This window comes from Somniosus microcephalus, chromosome 2, assembly GCF_052327205.1.
Source record: "Somniosus microcephalus isolate GS21.2 chromosome 2, FLI_Smic_1.0, whole genome shotgun sequence".
Taxonomy (NCBI): Eukaryota; Metazoa; Chordata; class Chondrichthyes; order Squaliformes; family Somniosidae; genus Somniosus; species Somniosus microcephalus.
In genome coordinates this window covers 6,756,787-6,776,469 of record NC_140988.1, presented here as the reverse complement: position 1 = coordinate 6,776,469, position 19,683 = coordinate 6,756,787, and the positions used below count along the sequence as shown (strand labels likewise).

General features: G+C 46.3%; 1 protein-coding gene and 1 long non-coding RNA gene across 2 annotated transcripts in view; one reads left to right on the top strand and one right to left on the bottom strand.

The window, feature by feature from the left end:
• The window catches only part of LOC147122519 (uncharacterized), a 67,906-nt gene extending 48,625 nt beyond the window's left edge, over positions 1–19,281 (top strand). The window contains exons 3-4 of the long non-coding RNA XR_015080761.1: positions 320–438; positions 19,158–19,281. This is a non-coding gene — a long non-coding RNA (uncharacterized LOC147122519). The remainder of the gene's footprint in view (positions 1–319; positions 439–19,157) is intronic.
• The window catches only part of LOC147122518 (broad substrate specificity ATP-binding cassette transporter ABCG2-like), a 96,401-nt gene that overhangs the window by 24,061 nt on the left and 52,657 nt on the right, over positions 1–19,683 (bottom strand). Inside the window, exons 6-9 of the mRNA XM_086006128.1 lie at positions 19,276–19,433; positions 9,056–9,207; positions 8,508–8,612; positions 4,007–4,260 (exon numbers count right to left, since the gene is read on the bottom strand). Coding sequence (XP_085862254.1) covers positions 4,007–4,260; positions 8,508–8,612; positions 9,056–9,207; positions 19,276–19,433 — 669 coding nt within the window. The remainder of the gene's footprint in view (positions 1–4,006; positions 4,261–8,507; positions 8,613–9,055; positions 9,208–19,275; positions 19,434–19,683) is intronic.

Below are 19,683 nucleotides of genomic sequence, written 5' to 3'. Positions count from 1 at the left end.
TATTGATGTTAGAAACAGCCAGACCCTAAAGGGAGGTTTATTAGACTATATAAAGAAATATTGTTGGGTCAAAGTTGGAAAGAAGACATTACACTTCCTCCTAGCTCATGCTATACTTGACCAGGGAGTACCAGATACTGAGAAGAGCAAAGTATTAAAGTAGTAAAGTATCCCATCCTGCAACATCAACAAGTATCATAATGATGACTAAAATCATAAAAATCTAATCACTTTTTATAAAATACAATTAAAGCGTTAATCTTCACCAGATTTCAACTTAGTGCATTCCTGAAAGAGTTGAGCTCAGTTTCTTTTGCAGGTGGTTCTTTGGCCAGAGAACATTGGGGACCTCTGGAACAGTGGATGCTGATTCGCTGAATTCCCTCAAACGAGAGCTGGACCTGTTTCTGGCTGGGGCGGAGATACCTCGTACAAAAGGTAGGTATTGCACAGCATTTTCAGGGGCAGTGTGAACTCCTGGACTAGTTTCAATCACCTAGATGTGTCCGAGAGGAATTTCCCAGATTTTTCCCCCCAAATTGGTCTGTTTTTTTTTTAACCTGGTTCTTCACCTCTCCCAGGAGATAACATGGCTTTTGCGTGGGGCGGGGATCGTACATATTGTGATACACAAGGTATCGCAATTGTGTGGGGCTGGATGGATGGACCAGAGGGTCTTTCCCTGTCCTTCATTGGGTGTAGATAATGAAATGAGCAGAAAAATGTTAAAACATGGTTCTTTCCTGGGAAATAAAATGAAGTTCAAAAACTCTTTAGCGTGCTACATCATATATGGCTGCCTACAGTGACACCACTACTCTCGGCCAGAATGGAGATGATTGGGTAATTCCCCCGTCAATCATGCCTGGAGACCGCACTGCTGGGAGTGGCTGGGATTGATTTAATGCACATTATTTGTATTATGTAACTATCCTCCACTCACTGCATTTACCTAGTGAAATAACCCTGCTTTTATCGGGAGTCATTGCTGTAGTTTTGGTCATGAGTTTTGTTTGCTGTAGTTTGTAGAGACTCTTTTTAAATAGACTGTTTGCTGCCAGCCCTGCCGTATGTCCTACCCCACCTCCAACTCATTGGCTGAAACAGTGATATCAATAGACAGTGTAGAAAAATGGCATTCAAGGGCAGTAGCTTTGAATTAGTAAGTTTGTGGTGGGTGTGGAAGAGAACAGGCCATAAACTGGAGTCTGAGGTCGACAAACCCTATAGCACAAAGGGACAAGGAAATACTGGCAGGGTTTAGCAGTTATATATATATATATATATATATATATATATAACACCACTGTGTCAGCCAATGAGTTGGAGGCGGGGTGGGATTTATGGCAGGACTCACAGCAGTCTATTTTACAGCAAACAGACGCTATTTACTCAGCAAACAGTCTACAGAGTCTATTTAAAAAGAATCTCTACAAACTACAGCAAACAGAACTCATAACCGAAACTGCAGCAACGTCTCCCGATAAAAGCCGGATTATTTCTCCAGCAAAATGCTGTGAGTGGAGGATAGTTACACAATACAAATGATGTGTGGAAAATCAATCTCAGTCACTCCCAGCAGTGCGGTCTCCAGGCGTGATTGACGGGGGAAATGACCCAATCATCGCCATTCTGGCTGGGAATAGTGGCGTCGCTACATGCAGCCATTTTTCTAAGACACTGATTGACCTACTGGATTAAATTGTCCAGGTCTCTTCTGGCTGACTAGCTACTCAAAGTCAAGTACACTCGCCCATCCCCCACTAATTACTTTCACTTCCCCGTTATTTGCTGTGTGCTGCTGCTCATTGTTCAGTGCTGACTTGGCACACTGCAGCTTTACTCGCACTTTCTTCCTCTGGGGCTTTGATCCCACTTGCTGGAAATCAAGCCAAGACCAAGCTGGTAATGCTTTCTGGAAGATGATCCTATGACCAGCTCAGGCAGCACCTACAATTCCAGACTCTTGGGCACCCCCCCCCCCACAGAATTTAACCCCCAGTACTGCCAACTCATCAGGCACTCTACTGTGCAACTTTTACTCCAGTTCAGTGTCGCTCCGCAACCTCTCTGCTGCTTTCAATACCACTAAACGCTTCACCCTTCCTCCACTGTCCACCTTTGTAACAGTGCTCTTTCTGGGTTCTAATTCTACCCATTGCTGCTCCTCCCGATCCCACACTTGCACCTTCGCCATACTCCAGGGCTCCATCCTTTGTCCTTCCTCTTCATTATTTGCATGGTGCCTCTCAGCAGCAACCTCCATAATCAAGAGTCAGTTTCCACATGTGCATCAACACCACCCAGCTTTACCTTTCCACCTCCACCACTGTTACCTCCTCTCAGACTTTAAGGGCTGGATTTTCATTGAGGAGACGGGTAGGAGGCAGGACTACAACTTTCGGGGTTGTAGTCCCGCCTCCATCGAGTTCTAGCCAATCCACGTGATTTTGACTTGATTGACCTTGTTGAGCCCGCCCAGCGGGCTCAGCAGGCCAATTAGAGGCCAACTGGCAACAGGTGACATCACAGATTGATATTTCATCTGTCAAGACCTTTTGACAGATGAAATATCAGCGTTTGACAGCTGTTTGAAGCTGTCAAACACTGACAATCTGTATTCCAGGTTAATTCCTTCCTCTCAGGATGATTTAGAGATCTCCCCAGAACAGAAAGCTGAATGCTGGAACTTTTGACAGTTCACGGCCATTCTGCTTTCTGTGCCGGTGAGATGAGGGACTCCCGAGACCTGAAGGAAGGAAGGCTGTAAAGGTAAGTAAAGGTTAGTAGAACTTCTTTAAACTCTTTACACACACCAAACACACTTACCTCTGCACTGATGCACCCATCACTCACCTGAACACCGGACATCGCGACCTCTCCAAGCCCTTCATCCCGACGGCCCGCCTCGCTAACTTGGCGTGGTTTGGAGCTGTCGGGAATCCCACATTTCACCAATGAAAATAGGGATTAGGCTAAAAACTGCCTGTTAACGGGCAGTTAATTGGCACTAATCCCCTTCCCGCCTCGGGGAGGCGGGGTCCCAGTGCGGGGCGGGTACCCCGCCTCCTTTGAAACTGACATGGAGGTGGGTTGGGGGGCGGGATGGGTTCGTGCCCCCTGATTTCGGGATTTTAACCCCCCACACGCCTCCAATCCCGCCTCCACGGCCCAATGAAAATCCTGCCCTAATAGTCTCCTTCCAATCCTTTTCTTTGACTGTACTTTTGCCTCTTCCCTTTTTCTCATCTGCTCAGTGTCCACCTTGGCACAAGTGTCAACTGGGCTAAGTAGGGTAAGCACTCTTACCTCTTAAGTCAGAAGGTCGTGGGTTTAAGCCCCACTACCGAGACTTGAGCACATAATCTAGGCTGACAGTTCTGAGGGAGTGCTGCACTGTCGGAGATGTTGTGCTTTGGACAAGATCTTTAAAGCGAGGAATCACCTGCCTCTCCAAGTGGAAGCTAAAAGATCCCATGGCACTATTCAAAAGAAAATCAGGGAGTTCTCCCAATGTCCTGGCCAACATTTCTCCCTCAACTGCAAACGGCAAAAAGATATTAAGTCCTACATTTGATTCTTTGTACGATCGTGCTGTACAATGTTTGCCTTCATAAGCACAGTGACTGTGCTTCAAAGTAATTCACATGAAGTGCTTTGAGATCAATGTCCCCTCTCATTTTTTTTCCCCTGCGCGGTCCCTTTAAATTTGATGTGCGGTCACGCATGTGCGGTGTCTCTTCCAGCAGCAGCTAGTGAGCAACCTGCGCAGGACCACGCGATTGATGCGCGGCTGCCCACCTTAGGGGGAACATTGTTTGGGATGTTTCTGACAGATCTGATAAGGCACTACATAAATCCAAGTCTTTCCTTCTTTATTTTTGTAAAATGCTCCGAGACCCTGTTCTCTATGTAGTCAGAAAACCAGGAATTAAATTAGAGCAATTCCTTTACTCGGAATTTCATCATCATAAACCATTTAACAGCGGAGATTTTTCAGTCTTACCTGAGCAACAGAGGCCTGGGGATTCCGAAGGAGGTTTTTGAATGATCGTTTAGTCACCCACTTCAGTTGGTGACAGAATGATGTTGTATATGTGATCCTTCTAGAAACGGATATAGATTCTCCATCTTTAACCTGAGGCAGCTTGGTTAATTCGGAGATCATTTCACTGCAGTAGGTGGATCTGGAGTACTTCATGGCCAAGTTCTCGGCTATGGTACTTTCCTTCTTTAAATCAGGTTCCTCAAGAGCCATTTCTTTGATGGGGGGAAAAATAAATATTTTAATAAGCACTTTAATGAAACCTATAGTATTTAAATTTAAATAATTTTAAACGCCGTTAGCGTCGCTAAATCGTCATCTCGCTGTCTGGCTCATCATTGAAATGCATTGAATCATAGAAAGTTACCGCACAGAAGGAGGCCATTTCGGCCCACCGTGTCCATGCCGGCCAACAAAGAGCTCTCCAGCCTAATCCCATGTCCCAGCTCTTGGTCCGTAGCCCTGCAGGTTACAGCATCCCAAGTGCATATCCAAGTACTTTTTAAATGTGATGAGGGTTTCTGCCTCTACCACCCTTTCAGGCAGTGAGTTCCAGACCCCCACCACCCTCTGGGTGAAAAAATTTCCCCTCAAATCCCCTCTAAACCTTCCACCAATTACTTTAAATCTGTGCCCCCTGGTTTTTGACCCCTCTGCTAAGGGAAATAGGTCCTTTCTATCTGAACGGCGTGAAATTGCTGTATTTGTGCGATAGATACTCGCCACAGAAAGGTATCTTGTTCCTTTCAGTCTAAGTACCCTTTTAATGACATGATAAGTGTTAATTACTGCCAAGCAACCTCTCTGCCACTGGAAATTAACTATTACAAGTGTGGAGTCTCATTCCTTCAGGTTTTAATTGTTGTTGGAGAATTTTTTTAAATGCCAAAACATTTTTTAAAACTTATCCTTTCTGTCTCTTTATTCTCTCTCTTAATCCAATTTTTCTTTCACTCTCTTTATTTCTATTTCTGTACCTGATTTGACATTGAATTCACCCACTCTAACTTATACTTCCTTCTCAGTCCTTGTGCTGTTTATTTCTCAATCCTTCAATCTGATGGGTTAAGGAGATACGCAGTTGCTTCCTCTGTTCACTCAGGTCCTGGATGCCCGATTTCTCTCGGTGCCCCGTTATCAGCTCGCACTTTCAGCAACTAGCCACGCAAAATATCATCGCGATTAAACGGGCAACAGCAAATCTAACTAACAGCAGATGCCGTTAGGTTCAATCCTACAGCAAATTATAAATGCTGCTCCACCCAAGAGAACTGGCCCTACTAAAGTTAAACATTTGCGAGGAAGACAAATGATATCAGGGGACAACAAAAGAGTAACTTCTACAAAGGACGATCCTCTCCCTGCCCCCATCGGAATGACACCCAAAGGACATGGCCGATGGCTATGCAATATTTATGAAAGCCTTTGCCTAGAGGGAGGCTATGCTTCTCTTCAAGAGAGTGATTATAGTTGAATAATGAGGTTTAATCTGATTAATACAAGCCGGCTTAGAGAACAAGACACAAAGTGACAGCAGAAAGCCATAAAGGACATTTCTAAAGACTGCACATTGGACCGAGATAATTCAGGTTGGGGAGCTCACCCTTTGAGAAGACGTCAAAGCACAAACCAGCAAATGAGATATCAGGATTGCTTTTGCCAGTCTTCCTTGGCATTCAACAATAACAACTTGCATTTATATAGCGCCTTTAACATAGTAAAACATCCCAAGGTGCATCACAGGAGCGATTATCAGACACAATTTGACACCGAGCCACATAAGGAGATATTGGGACAGCTGACCAAAACCTGGGTCAAAGAGGGAGGTTTTAAGGAGTATCTTCAAGGAGGAAAGAGAAGTTTAGGGAGGGAATTCCAGAGCTTGGGGCCCAGGCAGCTGAAGGCACGACCACCAATGGTGGAGCGATGAAAATCGGGGATGCGCAAGTGGCCAGAATTGGAGGAGCACAGAGATCTCAGAGGGTTGTGGGGCTGGAGGAGGTTACAGAGATAGGGAGGGGCGAGGCCATGGAGGGATTTGAACACAAGGAAGAGAATTGTAAAATCGAGGCGTTGCTCAACTGGGAGCCAATGTAGTTCAGCAGAAGAGAAGTCAGAGGGAGTATGGAAAAACAAGTATAGCGGGCTCAATGTATACAGCCATTGTGTAATAAATAGGACAGCAAGTTGGATGGAGCAAAATTAGAGTAGATAAGGAATTTCCAACCAAAGAAAACAGATCAGCTGATGGGCTACCAAGTCTTTGGAAGATCTCAAATGTGAACACTCTGTCAAGGGGGCAATTTCTCAATTTAAAACTTATGCTGACTGAGGAAGCTTTTCATGATGATACCAGAACTGAGAGGTTATAACTATCAGGAAAGACTGAACAGGCTGGGGCTCTTTTCTCTAGAAAAGAGAAGGCTGAGGGGTGACTTGATCGAGGTCTTTAAAATTATGAAGGGGTTCGATAGGGTAGACGGAGAAAATGTTTCCACTTGTGGGGGAGACCAGAACTAGGGGCCATCAATATAAGATAATCATTAATAAATCCAATAGGGAATTCAGGAGAAACCCCTTTACCCAGAGAGTGGTAAGAATGTGGAACTCGCTACCACAGGGAGTGGTTGAGGCAAATAGCATAAGATGCCTTTAAGGGGAAGCTAGATAAGCATGTGAGGGAGAAAGGAATAGAAGGATATGGTGATAGGATGAGATGAAGATGGGTGGGAGGAGGCTGGTGTGGAGTATAAACACCGGCACGGACCAGTTGGGCTGAATGGCCTGTTTCTGTGTTGTAGACTCGATGTAACTTGTCTTGTTTTCCTGTCAGGTAAATAGTTATCAGAGTTATTCTGTTATGAAAACACCAAATGGGATTCTCTGTGGTTAGCTGACACAGAAATTACAAACCATGCCTCCTGCATGTAGAAATAATAGAATTTTAACACTAGCCGATGAAATATCAAATGCTAACACTGACTCCTGGACTGTGGCTGGATAGGATACTTCATGTCCTGATTCAACAAAGAGTTGAGCTATTTTTGCACCCAACTACTCAGAAGTATCCAACTGAGTGGGGGACCGAAGGCTGAAAGGTAAAATGCTTCAGTGCACTTTGGTTGATTGGCTCACCACGATAAGCAATTCTTACTTCTTCTTCTTAGGCAGTCCCTCAGAACCGAGGATGACTTGCTTCCACATTAAAAATGAGTTCGCAGGTGACTGATGAGTCCAGTGCGGGACCTACAGTCTCTGTCACAGGCGGGGCAGACGGTGGTTGAAGGGGCGGGTGGGTGGGGTGCTTGGGTTGACGTGCGCTCCTTGCGCTGCCTGCGCTTGGCTTCTGCTTGCTCCCGGCGAAGAGACTCGAGGTGTTCGGCGCCTTCCCGGATGTTTCTCCTCCACTTTGTGCGGTCTTGGCCCAGGGATTCCCAGGTGTCGGTGGGGATGTTGCACTTTTTCAAGGAGGTTTTGAGGGTGTCCTTGAAGTGTTTCCTCTGCCCACCAATTTAGCAATTACTAAACCCTTGGCTGTCTGGAATCTTCTGAACTCAGAAGCTTGGACTACTTCTCATGGAAATGAAATAGAGGACACAAAAAGTCCCACCTTTCCTCCCTGAACGACTTTCAAGTTAAAAAGGAAGAAGTGAACTTTTGAATGACAAGGCAGTTGAACACAACACATTTAATATGGATTATTACAGGTTTAATCTTCATTGAACAAATCAAGCACCTGGGGGTTAATGTATGAACCCAAGTGAAACAAGAGTTGGTACGACCAACATAGCTTCTAAAATGTGGGCGTGACACTAATGCTACCTGACAATGTTTCCAGTCCGTGTGCATACTTGAAACTTGAGTGGGTGCTTGATGATTATTAGAGAGGTGATCTGGGTGGTGCAGTTCATTAATACTAGCCAACATGGGTTGACTCTTAACTACCCTTTGAAGTGGCCCAGCAAGCCACTCCGTTGTCTTAAAGCGTTACAGTAGACATTCAAGAAGAGCGCCCAGCACCATCTTCTTAGGGCAACTAGGGATGGGCAATAAATGGCAGACTTGCCAGTGACGCCCACATCACGAGAATTAATTTAAAAAAAATTAATCTCAAATCCATGCTGGGCAATGGACAATTTATACGTTTTCTGATGGGATAAAAGGTTCCTCTTTTTGCCAGCTGCTGGAATCCCAATAAAGGTGAGTTTGAGTCGTTCATACTGCTGCAGTGGGGAATTTTCTGAGGGTGGGGACAAGACATATTCTGGGGTAAATCTTGGAAGGTTTCAAAAGGAAAGGAACCGCACACCTGAAAGGCAGCATTCAAGAGTTGATCAGCTGGGGGGAGGAGCGGGGAAAGGGAAGGGGAAGGGGGAAGGGGGAAGGGGGGGTGAAACTGCAAAAGATTATCATGATCAATTGGCCAATATTGTTTATTTAAGCCCCGTCATATGCACCATACCTAGATCAGGGTCGACAACTTTTTGTGAGCTCACGGCAGTCGAGTCTCCATTGATGATGTCAAGAAAGAAGTCAGCAGGGTTGTTAAATGGCTCACAGCTGTATCCTGTTTAATATATCAAAAAGAAAAGTCAAAAAACAAGGGCAAACGCTTACTCAAAAAATAAAGCTGTTTGTTTAATCTGGCTATAACATTACTGGCATTTTGGGTCATCTCAATCCAGTTCCTAACGGGTCTGGGACCTGTCAATTTGTGGCAATTCACAACCCACGGGGTATCTCTTCCTCGCCGCAGATTGGTGGGTTAATTAGACGCTAATAAGGAGGTGCGTATTAAATTGCCCCCATTGTATTCCCAGCAAATTCTGAGCCGTTAACATTTGTACAATTAATAAGCTGGTAGAATACAGCTGAACTTTACAACAAGACTGAACTGGAGTGAGTTGTAGCTTTAGCAAACAGATCTTCCCAATACTTTACATTAAGAACTTCTGCCCTTACAAACTGGAATCTCAGCAGTAAGCCATTGGCTTGTTTACAAACACTCACCGATTGCCGAGAAATAATCTAGTGCCTCCATGGCTGGACCATGGAAAACCAATCTGCCGCTGGCCAGAAGTGTCAAGCTGTCAAACAGCTTAAAGATAGAGTACCTGGGCTGGTGGATTGAGAAGATAATTGTTTTACCCTTTCTTGACATCCTAAGAAGAAAAATGTCAAAAGTAAACATCATAACAAATCTTCATTCTACAAGAAAAAAGGTCTTAAGTTATCGGGCAATATTTGCTACTTGAGGAAATGCTAAATTAATTTAAGGTGGCTTCACGTTAAAGCAGCTACCCCAGGTATTGACTCGTTCACTTTTGAACATACAACAGCAACTTTCATTTATATAGCACCTTTAACGTAGTAAAACGTCCCAAGGTGCTTCACAGGAGCGTTATCAAGCAGCATTTGACACCAAGGAGATATTAGGACAGGTGACCAAAAGCTTGGTCAATGAGGTAGGTTTTAAGGAGCGTCTTAAAAAGGAGGAGAGAGAGGCGGAGAGGTTTAGGGAGGGAATTCTAGAGCTCAGGGCCCAGGCAGCTGAAGGCACGGCCGCCAATGGTGGAGCGATTAAAATCGGGGATGCTCAAGAGGCCAGAATTGGAGAAGCGCAGAGATCTCGGGGTAATGTAGGGTTGGAGGAGATTACAGAGATAGGGAGGGGCGAGGCCATGGATTATTCATCCATGTACAATTAAATACTTCATTGCCCAACAGGCTGGGGAAAAACTCAACACTGTCCTGTTAAGAGATTTGTGACATGCTGGAGGCATTTTGGTCATCTACTCCTTCCTGTTCTCTGCCTCCATTGTGTCCTTGTGTGGACTCATAGGCCTAGAAATTCAGTATAGCCACGTTTGGGGCGCTACAGCCGGGCGGCCGCTAAAGTTTGCGCCCGGCGCAACATCGCGCCACCTTCGCCGATATTCAGTGGCATCGCCCCAAGAGGTTGCTGCTGCGCTAAAGCAGGCGATGCACGACTATCATTAGGCGCTAAGCCGGCGATCCGGGGCGCTAACACCGAGGACGGGCGCAGCGCAGGTGCGGCGAGTTGCTCAATGAAGGCAGACACGCTGGCGCCGGTCAGCTCTTAAAGGGGAAGGGTCGACTTGTTTGGCTGCCATGCCCTACTCACTGCAGCCCTGAAGCAAGGCCTGACCATTGCTGGTTCATCAGTTCTACGCCCTCAACCATGGGGAAGCCCGCTATTCTTCCAAAGCCGATTGCACGCTCTTGCTGCTTGTCCAGGGTCATGGGGAAGGAGATGTACTGACGTCTCCTTCTGAAAAGGGCATTGTTCACCTGGCGGATGCAGCAATGTACCGCGAACTGGGAGATGTTGGCAATGTCCCCAGTAGCGGATTGGAAGGAGCCAGTGGCATCGAAGTTGAGAGCCACCGTCACCTTCACTGCCACTGACAGAGACGTCCTGCTCCTCAGCTGTGGCTGCAGATCTCTGCGAAGCAGGTGGCAGATCTCAGTGACCACCTCCCTTCTGAATCGCATCCTCCGAACACACTGCTCCTCAGACATGTTCAGATATGAGAACTGCTGGCGGTATACCCTGGGTGGGTAAGGCCTCCTGTGCCGACGCCTGTTGGCCAATCTCCGTCTGGCCATGACTGGCACTCTCTCACGGCGTCTCTGATCCCTTTGAATGCAATGCAGAAAGCCAATGTTTCCACCCATTGCAGCCCCCATTATATGTGGCGACTCAAGGCTATGGCACTGAAAGTGAAATCCAAGTGCAAAGCTCTGGCCTGAAGCCACAAGTACCTGTACAAGTGCTGAGTCAAAGCAGAAAGCTCTCTGCCTTTGTCTCTCTCCAAATATCCATCTCTCACACAGAGGGATTGGCACAAAATGGCTGCCACTTATACTGCAGGAGGAGTCCCCTTTAAATAGCGCCCCCCGCGCCCCGCAGTGACTGGGAACCATTCCCCTCTACCAGTCGCTGGGGGCGCCAGGCGCAAAGAAGGGCGGCGCCACTGAATTTCCGGTTCGGGGCGCACAAAGGGCGTTGCACGATGAAATGATGTCAGGATCTGCGAGCGCGCGCAAAGGCTTTGCGCCGCCGCTAAATCTTTACTGAAGTTGGGGAGAGGTGCAGATCGCGCTGCGCCCGGCCGCTAGCCGCCTAGCGCCCCACATCTCCTCCTCCTAAGGCGCTAGTGGCTGGCGCAAACAATTGAATTTCTAGGCCATACATTGGTTCCTTGGCAGGAGAGAAATGAGGGATATTTAAACACACACAAATGTCAAAAGGGAATTCAGGAGAAACTTCTTTACCCAGAGAGTGGTGAGAATGTGGAACTCACTACCACATGGAGTAGTAGAGGGAAATAGCATACCTGTATTTATCTAGCTTCCCCTTAAATGCATGAGGGAGAAGGGAATAGAGGGTTATGTTGATAGGGTGAGATGAGGAAAGGTGGGAGGAGGCTCGTCTGGAGCATAAAAACCAGAATGGACCAGTTGAATCGAATGGTCTGTTTCTGTGCTGTAAATTCTAAAAAGAAAAGACCTGCATTTCTGTAGCACCTTTCACGACCTCAGGACGTCCCAAAGCGCTTTACAGCCAATGAAGTACATTTGAAGTGTAGTCACTGTTGTAATGTGGGAAACTTTGTAATTCTATGTAATATGTAAGTTCCATCAGGCGAGAGAAGGAAGAGGCACAAAGGGTGAGAACTGTGTCTGTGGAAGTTCAACTTTGTACAAAATTTGAGGAAAGCCACACCATGAATAATGAACAATGAACATTCTTCCTTTATTTAACCTCTACATTCAAACGATTTGTGCCAAAATAATATAAACACTGAAGATGGGAATCCTTGACCTAAATGTCGAGGCCGGTTTTAAGGATAGCCATGCCAAAGTACTTGTCAGCTTGAACTACGACGATAGTGTATAGGAAAGAGATACATTATTCAAAATAGCTGCTTCTTTGATAGTGCCAAGAGAAACACTTTGCCACTCAGATCTAGCTTGCCTTCAACTTTCTCTGGTGACTCCTAACCAACAAAGGAATGCCATAAGGAGGTACAGTTGTGGGGGAGTCCAAAACTAGGGGCCATAAATATAAGATAAATCCAATAGGGAATTCAGGAGAAACTTCTTTACCCAGAGATAGGCGAGAGGATTATACCAGAAATGCGAGGATACAGCTAACGGGAAAGGATGAACAGGCTGGGTCTCTTTTCTCTTGAAAAGGGGTGACCTAATAGAGGTCTTTAAAATTATGAAAGGTTTTGATAGAGTGGATACAGAGAGTGTTTCCACTTGTGGGGAAGAGCATAACTAGAGGCCATCAATATAAGATAGTCAGCAAAAAATCCAACAGGGAATTCAGAAGAAACTTCTTTACCCAGAGAATGGTGAGAATGTGGAACTCGCTGCCACAGGGAGTGGTTGAGGCGAATAGTATAGATGCTTTTAAGGGGCGATTAGATAAGTATATGAGGGAGAAGGGAATAGAGGGTTATGCTAATAGGGTTAGATGAGTAAAGACGGGAGGAGGCTCGAGTGGAGCATAAACGCCGGCATAGCCTGGTTGGGCTGAATGGCCTGTTTCTGTGCCGTATATCCTGTGTAAGAATGTGGAACTCGCTGACGCATGGAGTAGTTGAGGCAAATGGCATAGATCCATTTAGGGGAAGCTAGATAAACACATGAGGGGGAAAGGGATAGAAGGATATATTGATAGGTTGAGATGAAGTAGGGTGGGAGAAAGCTCATGCTGCAAGAGTGGACAGGTTAAGGGAGATTCGAGTCCCATTCTCCCATCACCTCTGTGTTCACTGACCTACATTGGCTCCCGGTCCAGCAACGCCTCAAATTTAAAATCCTTATCATTGTGTTCAAATCCCTCCATGGTCTCACTCCATCTCATCTCTGTAACCTCCTCTAACACTACAAACCTCCGAGAACTTTGTATCACTCCAATTCTGGTCTCTTGTGTATCCCCGATCCTTCGTCTCACCATTGGGGGCCGTGTCTTCAGCTGCCTGGGCCCCGAGCTCTGGAATTCCCTCCCTAAACCTCTCTACCTCTCTTTCCTCCTTTAAGACGCTCCTTAAAACCGACCTCTCTGACCAAGCTTTTGGTCACCTGTCCTGATATCTCCCTATGTGGCTCGGTGTCAAATTTTGTTTGATAATCGCTCCCAAGAAGCGCCTTGGGACATTTTACTACATTTACTACGTTAAACACGCTGTATAAATACGGGTTGTTGTTGGTAAATCCTCCGACACGGACTTGGAAAATTTCTCCCATGATGTGAATTAATAATCGAGGTGATAATTACCAGGAGAAGATTGCGTCACTCAATTGTGCCCAGCACCCTATTCAAACTTGGCAATGAAGCAGAGTTCAGGGGATACCATAAAACAGGCGGTCACCCCTGTTAAGAGTAGAGTATGAAGCGCACCCTCGAACAAATAACCTCAGATTGTAAAGCTCCCATAGGTAGCCTGTATAAAGCCTTTCACATAGATCCCACATAATGTTACTTATAAAAGGTTATAAAACTCTCCATTTAAAGAATGTACAGTAGGTAAGGGGTATCAAGGGACAAGGAGCAAAAGGTGGGTAAATGAAGTTGAGGTACAAATCAGCCATGATCTAATTGAATGATGAGAACAGGCTCAATTCATTAAATATATTCAAGAAGGAGTTGGATATATTTCTTAAGGCTAAAGGGATCAAGGGATATGGGGAGAAAGCAGGGACAGGGTACTGAATTTGGATGATCAGCCATGATCTCATTAAATGGCGGAACAGGCTCCAGGGGATGAATGGCCTACTCCTGCTCCTATCCTCCTAAATCCCTAACCATAATTCCTAGTGATCCTGCAAGCTCATCATAGCCCTTTAAAAAAACTGCCATACAAAACCTACAACGCACCTCAAGTGAGATTCCCTACAGAACTCTAAAGCTTCCCAGAAATCCTATAAAGCTTCCCCCGCCTCCCCCAAATGAGGGAAACAATGAAGTTCTGGAGAAAGATGTTAAAAGTTATCTAGTTATAAAGTTACCACACTTTACAACCTTCTGGACTCAACATTGATTTCGACAATTTCAGATCATAACCACCACTCCCATTTTCTTGAACAGCAGATGCTGATAATGATTCTGCTGTTTGTTATGTATTGTGTGTTCTCCTCCCACCTGTGGTGGCGCTGTCACAGGAGATAAATGGTTGGGTGTTCTCGGTTAAGTTTAGCTCTCTGTTCGGAACTTGCCAGAACTTCCTTTCCTTCCAATAAAGCACTTCATGTTTGAATCTCTGAGTTCTGAGTCCTAAATTGTGTCTAGGTAGAAAGGTACCGACACAACAAGTGGTGACGAGGAGCGGATGAATCTGCGTACGTTACAGGTGCAGTGAGTAAACAGAAATTTTAATTTGAAACTTGAAATGGCTACGATATTAGGAAACATCGGTGATTTTGATGAAAATGTGGAGCAATGGAGCGCATATACGGAACGTTTTGACTATTTTGTATTGGCGAATGCGGTGGCAAATGAAAAGGTCGTGCCTACCTTTTTGAGTGTAATTGGGCCGAAGACATTCAATTTACTTCGCAGCCTCGTGCAACCAGATAAGCCAGGAACTAAAACATATAAGCAACTAGTGGAAATTCTTGGAGCACATTTTTCACCAAAACCTCTGGTTATTGCTGAGAGATTTAGATTTCACAAACGGAATCAAGAGGAGGAGGAATCAGTGACGATGTTTATTGCTGCTTTAAAAAGGTTATCAGAACACTGCGAGTTCAAGGAGGTGCTGAAGGACACCATTAGAGACAGACTCGTGTGTGGTCTGCAAAATGCAGCCACACAGAAGTGCCTTCTTACTGAGGACAACCTTACTCTTGAAAAGGCCATTGAAGTTAGTGTCTCCATGGAGATGGCGGAAAAGGAGGCTCACCAGTTGAGTTCAACAGGGAGAGTTCACAAGGTGTCGTCTGAGCCTAAAGGTGCGCGGAACGGCACATGTTACCGTTGTGGGAAAACGGGCCATCACGCTAATGACTGCTGGTATACAGAGCTGGAATGCCGAAATTGTGGCAAAAAGGGTCACATTGAACGTGCCTATAGAGGTTAAAAAAAAGAACAGACAGAGCTGGGAAGCATGGAAGCAAAATGTCTGTATTTGGACAAGAGAGGAAAAAGAGTGTTCATTCAGTGCAGTATGATGGAACAAGCAAAACCAGAGGGGAGCGACACCTCTGAGGAGGAAGAGGTGCACATACTGACGGTTGCAGGTGATTCAAATGGCTACTGGGTGTCACCACTGATGGAGGGACAATCAGTGCGGATGGAGGTGGACACAGGCGCGGCTGTGTCCCTTGTTTCAGACACTGTCTGCAACAAAATGCTAAAGCATCTTACCCTTCAGCCAACAAACATTGTGCTAAAGACGTATACCGGTGAACCTGTGGCCATGAGGGGCGTCATTGAGGTGACAGTTAAATTGAATGGACAGACTGCAAAACTGCCACTATATGTGGTAAAGGGAAATTACCCATCGCTACTGGGACGTGCGTGGCTAGAGAAAATCACGCTGGACTGGCCTGCAGTCCGCATGATGTCAAAAGGGGAGTCAGGTCTGACTGCAGTGTTAAACAAACATGCAGAACTCTTCAATGGGGAACTTGGGAGCATGAAAAAGATCAGCGTGAGACTGGACATTAAACCTGACAGCAAGCCGAAGTTTCACAAAGCCCGACCTGTACCCTATGCAATTAGGCCAAAAGTTGAGGCTAACTTGGAGGCCTTAGTCGAGAATGGAGTCCTGGAGCCTGTGAGCGTGAGCAAATGGGCCACACCCATTGTTCCTGTCCTGAAAAAGGAGGGATCTGTTCGAATCTGCGGGGATTTTAAAGTGACTATTAACCCGGTGCTGTCTGCGGAACAGTACCCTCTTCCCCTCATTGAGGATCTTTTTACGGACCTGGCCGGAGGGCAAAAGTTCAGCAAAATAGACTTATGCCAGGCTTATCTACAAATGCATGTCGATGACAAATCAAAGGAGTTGCTGACAATTGTGACACACAAGGGGCTATACAGGTACTGCCGCCTTCCGTTTGGAATTACGTCGGCCTCTGCTCTATTCCAAAGGGCAATGGATCATATTTTGAGTGGACTGCCAGGAGTCCAGTGCTACCTGGACGACATCCTTGTCACTGGAACAAATGAGGAGGATCATCTTCTGAACTTGGATGCGACACTACAACAACTGAAAGAGTACGGACTCAGAGTTCGTAAAGACAAATGTGAATTCTTTCAGTCTTCAGTTGAGTACCTGGGGCATGTGATTGACGCTACTGGCCTGCATAAGGTGCCGTCAAAGGTCAAGGCGATCGTGGAGGCCCCAGCACCCCAGAATGTGAGCCAGTTACGTTCATTTCTGGGGCTACTTAACTACTATGGGAAGTTTATTCCAGACTTAGCAACATTGCTGAAGCCATTACATCAGTTGCTATGTCAAGGCAAAACATGGAAATAGACTGAACTGTGCAACGAAGCTTTCGCCCAAGCAAAGAAAGCATTGCTGAAATCGGAGGTCCTGACACACTTCGACCCAAAGCTACCCGTGCAGCTAGCATGTGATGCATCACCATATGGTGTGGGAGCAGTCATATCCCACATCATGCCTTCGGGTGAAGAGAAACCTATCGCCTTCGCATCACGCACCTTGAACAAGGCCGAGAGTAACTATGTGCAGATCGAGCGCGAGGCCTTGGGAATCGTTTTTGGAATTCGAAAATTTCATCAGTACCTGTTTGGGAGAAGGTTCACATTCCTGACGGACCACCGTCCATTGACTTCAATCTTCGGGCCCCACACCGGAATTCCGTCTCTCGCTGCAAGCAGGATGCAAAGGTGGGCTTTACTGTTGCCAGGACACACATACGACATCAAATATCGCAAATCAGACTTGCACGGCAACGCAGACGGTCTCTCGAGGCTACCCTTGCCTGTTACTCCCCCAGAGCCTCGTCAGATAGACATCTTCTACTTTAGACAAATGGAGGGAGCCCCTGTCACTGCAGTTCAGGTGCAAAGGTACACCCGCAACGATCCAGTCCTGTCTGAGGTAATGGACGATGTCATTCGAGGGAGAGCTATAGGAGATTCTCCTAGTTTGAAACCTTACGTTTCAAAAAGAAATGAGGTCTCCGTCCAGGCAGGTTGTCTTCTTTGGGGACGCCGTGTCATCATTCCGCCACCTCTGAGGGAACCTATACTGCAACAACTTCATACAGGCCACAGTGGGATGGTTCGGATGAAGGAAATGGCAAGAAGCTACTTCTGGTGGCCAGGTCTCGATGGAAATATTGAGGAGAAAGCCAAAACATGTTCCCCATGTCAAAGGGTCCGGAATGTTCCACAGCTGGCAACCCTACACCCCTGGGATTGGCCTGCAGAAGTGTGGCAGCGAGTACATGTGGACTTCGCCGGTCCTTTCGAAGAGAAGATGTTTATGGTGGTTGTAAATGCTCGTAGCAAGTGGCCGGAGGTCGCCGTGATGAGGTCTACCACGGCAGAGAAAGCAATTGAGAAACTTGGTGAGATGTTCAGCCGTTATGGCTCACCGGAACAACTCGTAAGTGACAACGGTCCACAATTTGTATCACAGGAGTTTGCAACCTTCCTGCATGTGAATGGTGTCCAACACATCAGGTCTGTGCCCTATCATCCCTCTACTAACGGCCAGGCAGAAAGGTTCGTGCAAACTTTGAAGCACGCCTTGAAGGCATCGCAAGGTCAGGGCTCAATCCACCAACGTCTGAACAGCTTCCTGTTGTCCCACAGGAGCGAGCCACATGCCACAACCAAAACTTCCCCCGCTTCGCTCATGATGAAGAGGCAGTTGTGGACAAGTTTTGACTTACTCAAACCTCCAAGGGCAGAGCAGGTTGTCCATCGTCAACAACAAGCTGAAGTTGAAAAGAGAGAGAAAAGAGCCAAGGAGAGACGGTTTCATCCGGGAGAGCACGTCCTAGCTCGAAACTACAACACTGGACCGAAATGGGTTCCTGCTATGGTGATCGTGCAACGGGCCCTGTGTCTTACACGGTTGAGACTGCTGAGGACGTCATCTGGAGAAGACACACAGATCAACTGTTGTTAGGAGCAGAGACAGCCACAGAGGCTCCAACGGCTGGTTGGCCTGAACTGTTTCCGGATATACCGCAAACCAGCATCCCTTGCCACAGTGCTCTTCTCCAACACAGGAAGTCAAAGAGACTGTTCGCCAGCGATGACCGCCGGTATCCTGTCAGAGAGCGGCGGCCTCCAAGACGCTTGGATCTGTAGGCTTAGCGACTTACCCACAAAACTGGGGCAGAATATACCCCAGGGTAAGGTCAGGGGTTGAGGCAGTCTACCTCTACCCTAGGTTCGTTGAGTGCATTGAAAATAACTTACCTGTTGAGGAATAATGTGGACCTTCCATTTAAGAGGGGAGGAAATGTTATGTATTGTGTGTTCTCCTCCCACCTGTGGTGGCGCTGTCACAGGAGATAAATGGTTGGGTGTTCTCGGTTAAGTTTAGCTCTCTGTTCGCAACTTGCCAGAACTTCCTTTCCTTCCAATAAAGCACTTCATGTTTGAATCTCTGAGTTCTGAGTCCTAAATTGTGTCTAGGTAGAAAGGTACCGACACAACACTGTTGACATTTACAGCTCCTCTAGACCCATCTTTTGTTTCTTTACTTGTCCCATTACCACTCCCTTTTGCCTTGCATCATCATCCCTTTTGTCATTCAATCTCTCCTGCCTTCCACCCTATCACACACCTTCCATTTTTATTCTTTCCCCCCCCTCCCACCACCTCTGTAATTGCTTGAAACCTGTTATATCTCTAACTTACATAGAAACATAGAAGATAGGAGCAGGAGTCGGCCATTCGGCCCCTCGAGCCTACTCCGCCATTCAATGAGATCATGGCTGATCATCCAAACTCAGTACCCTGTCCCTGCCTTCTCCCCATATCCCTTGATCCCTTTAGCCTTAAGAAATATAGAACTTCTTCCAGTTCTGATGAAAGGTCATCGACCTGAAACATTAACTCTGTTTCACTCTCTTTCCACAGATGCTGCCTGACCTGCTGAAAGTATTCCCAGCATTTTTCTGCTTTTAATTTCATATTTCCAGCATCCACTTTATGTTTGCTTCAGTTAAAAGTTCTCTAGTTGGTTATATGAAGACACCTTTGTAGCAGCATCAGGACAGCAAGGGCTGTACTAGCATCCAAGCCCGTGGTAGGTTCATCCAAGAACAGGACAGACGGGTCAATGATCAGCTCCATTCCAATATTTGTCCTCTTTCTTTCTCCACCAGACACTCCCCGAATAAATGGAGTTCCAACCTGTTTTAAACATTAAAGGGGAACGATTACAGGGAGAGTCCTCTCCCTCCCTCCCACAATGAGTGCATCCATGTAATAAAATACTAATTTAAAAAGAAACATTTGTCACTAATTGGAAATCTCAACTCAAGGAGGCCATAGGACAGTGTGAACACAAGAAGGACTTGCATTTCTATAGCGCCTTTCACCAGCTCAGGATGTCCCAAAGCGCTTTTCAGCCAATGAAGTACTTCTGAAGTGTAGTCACTGT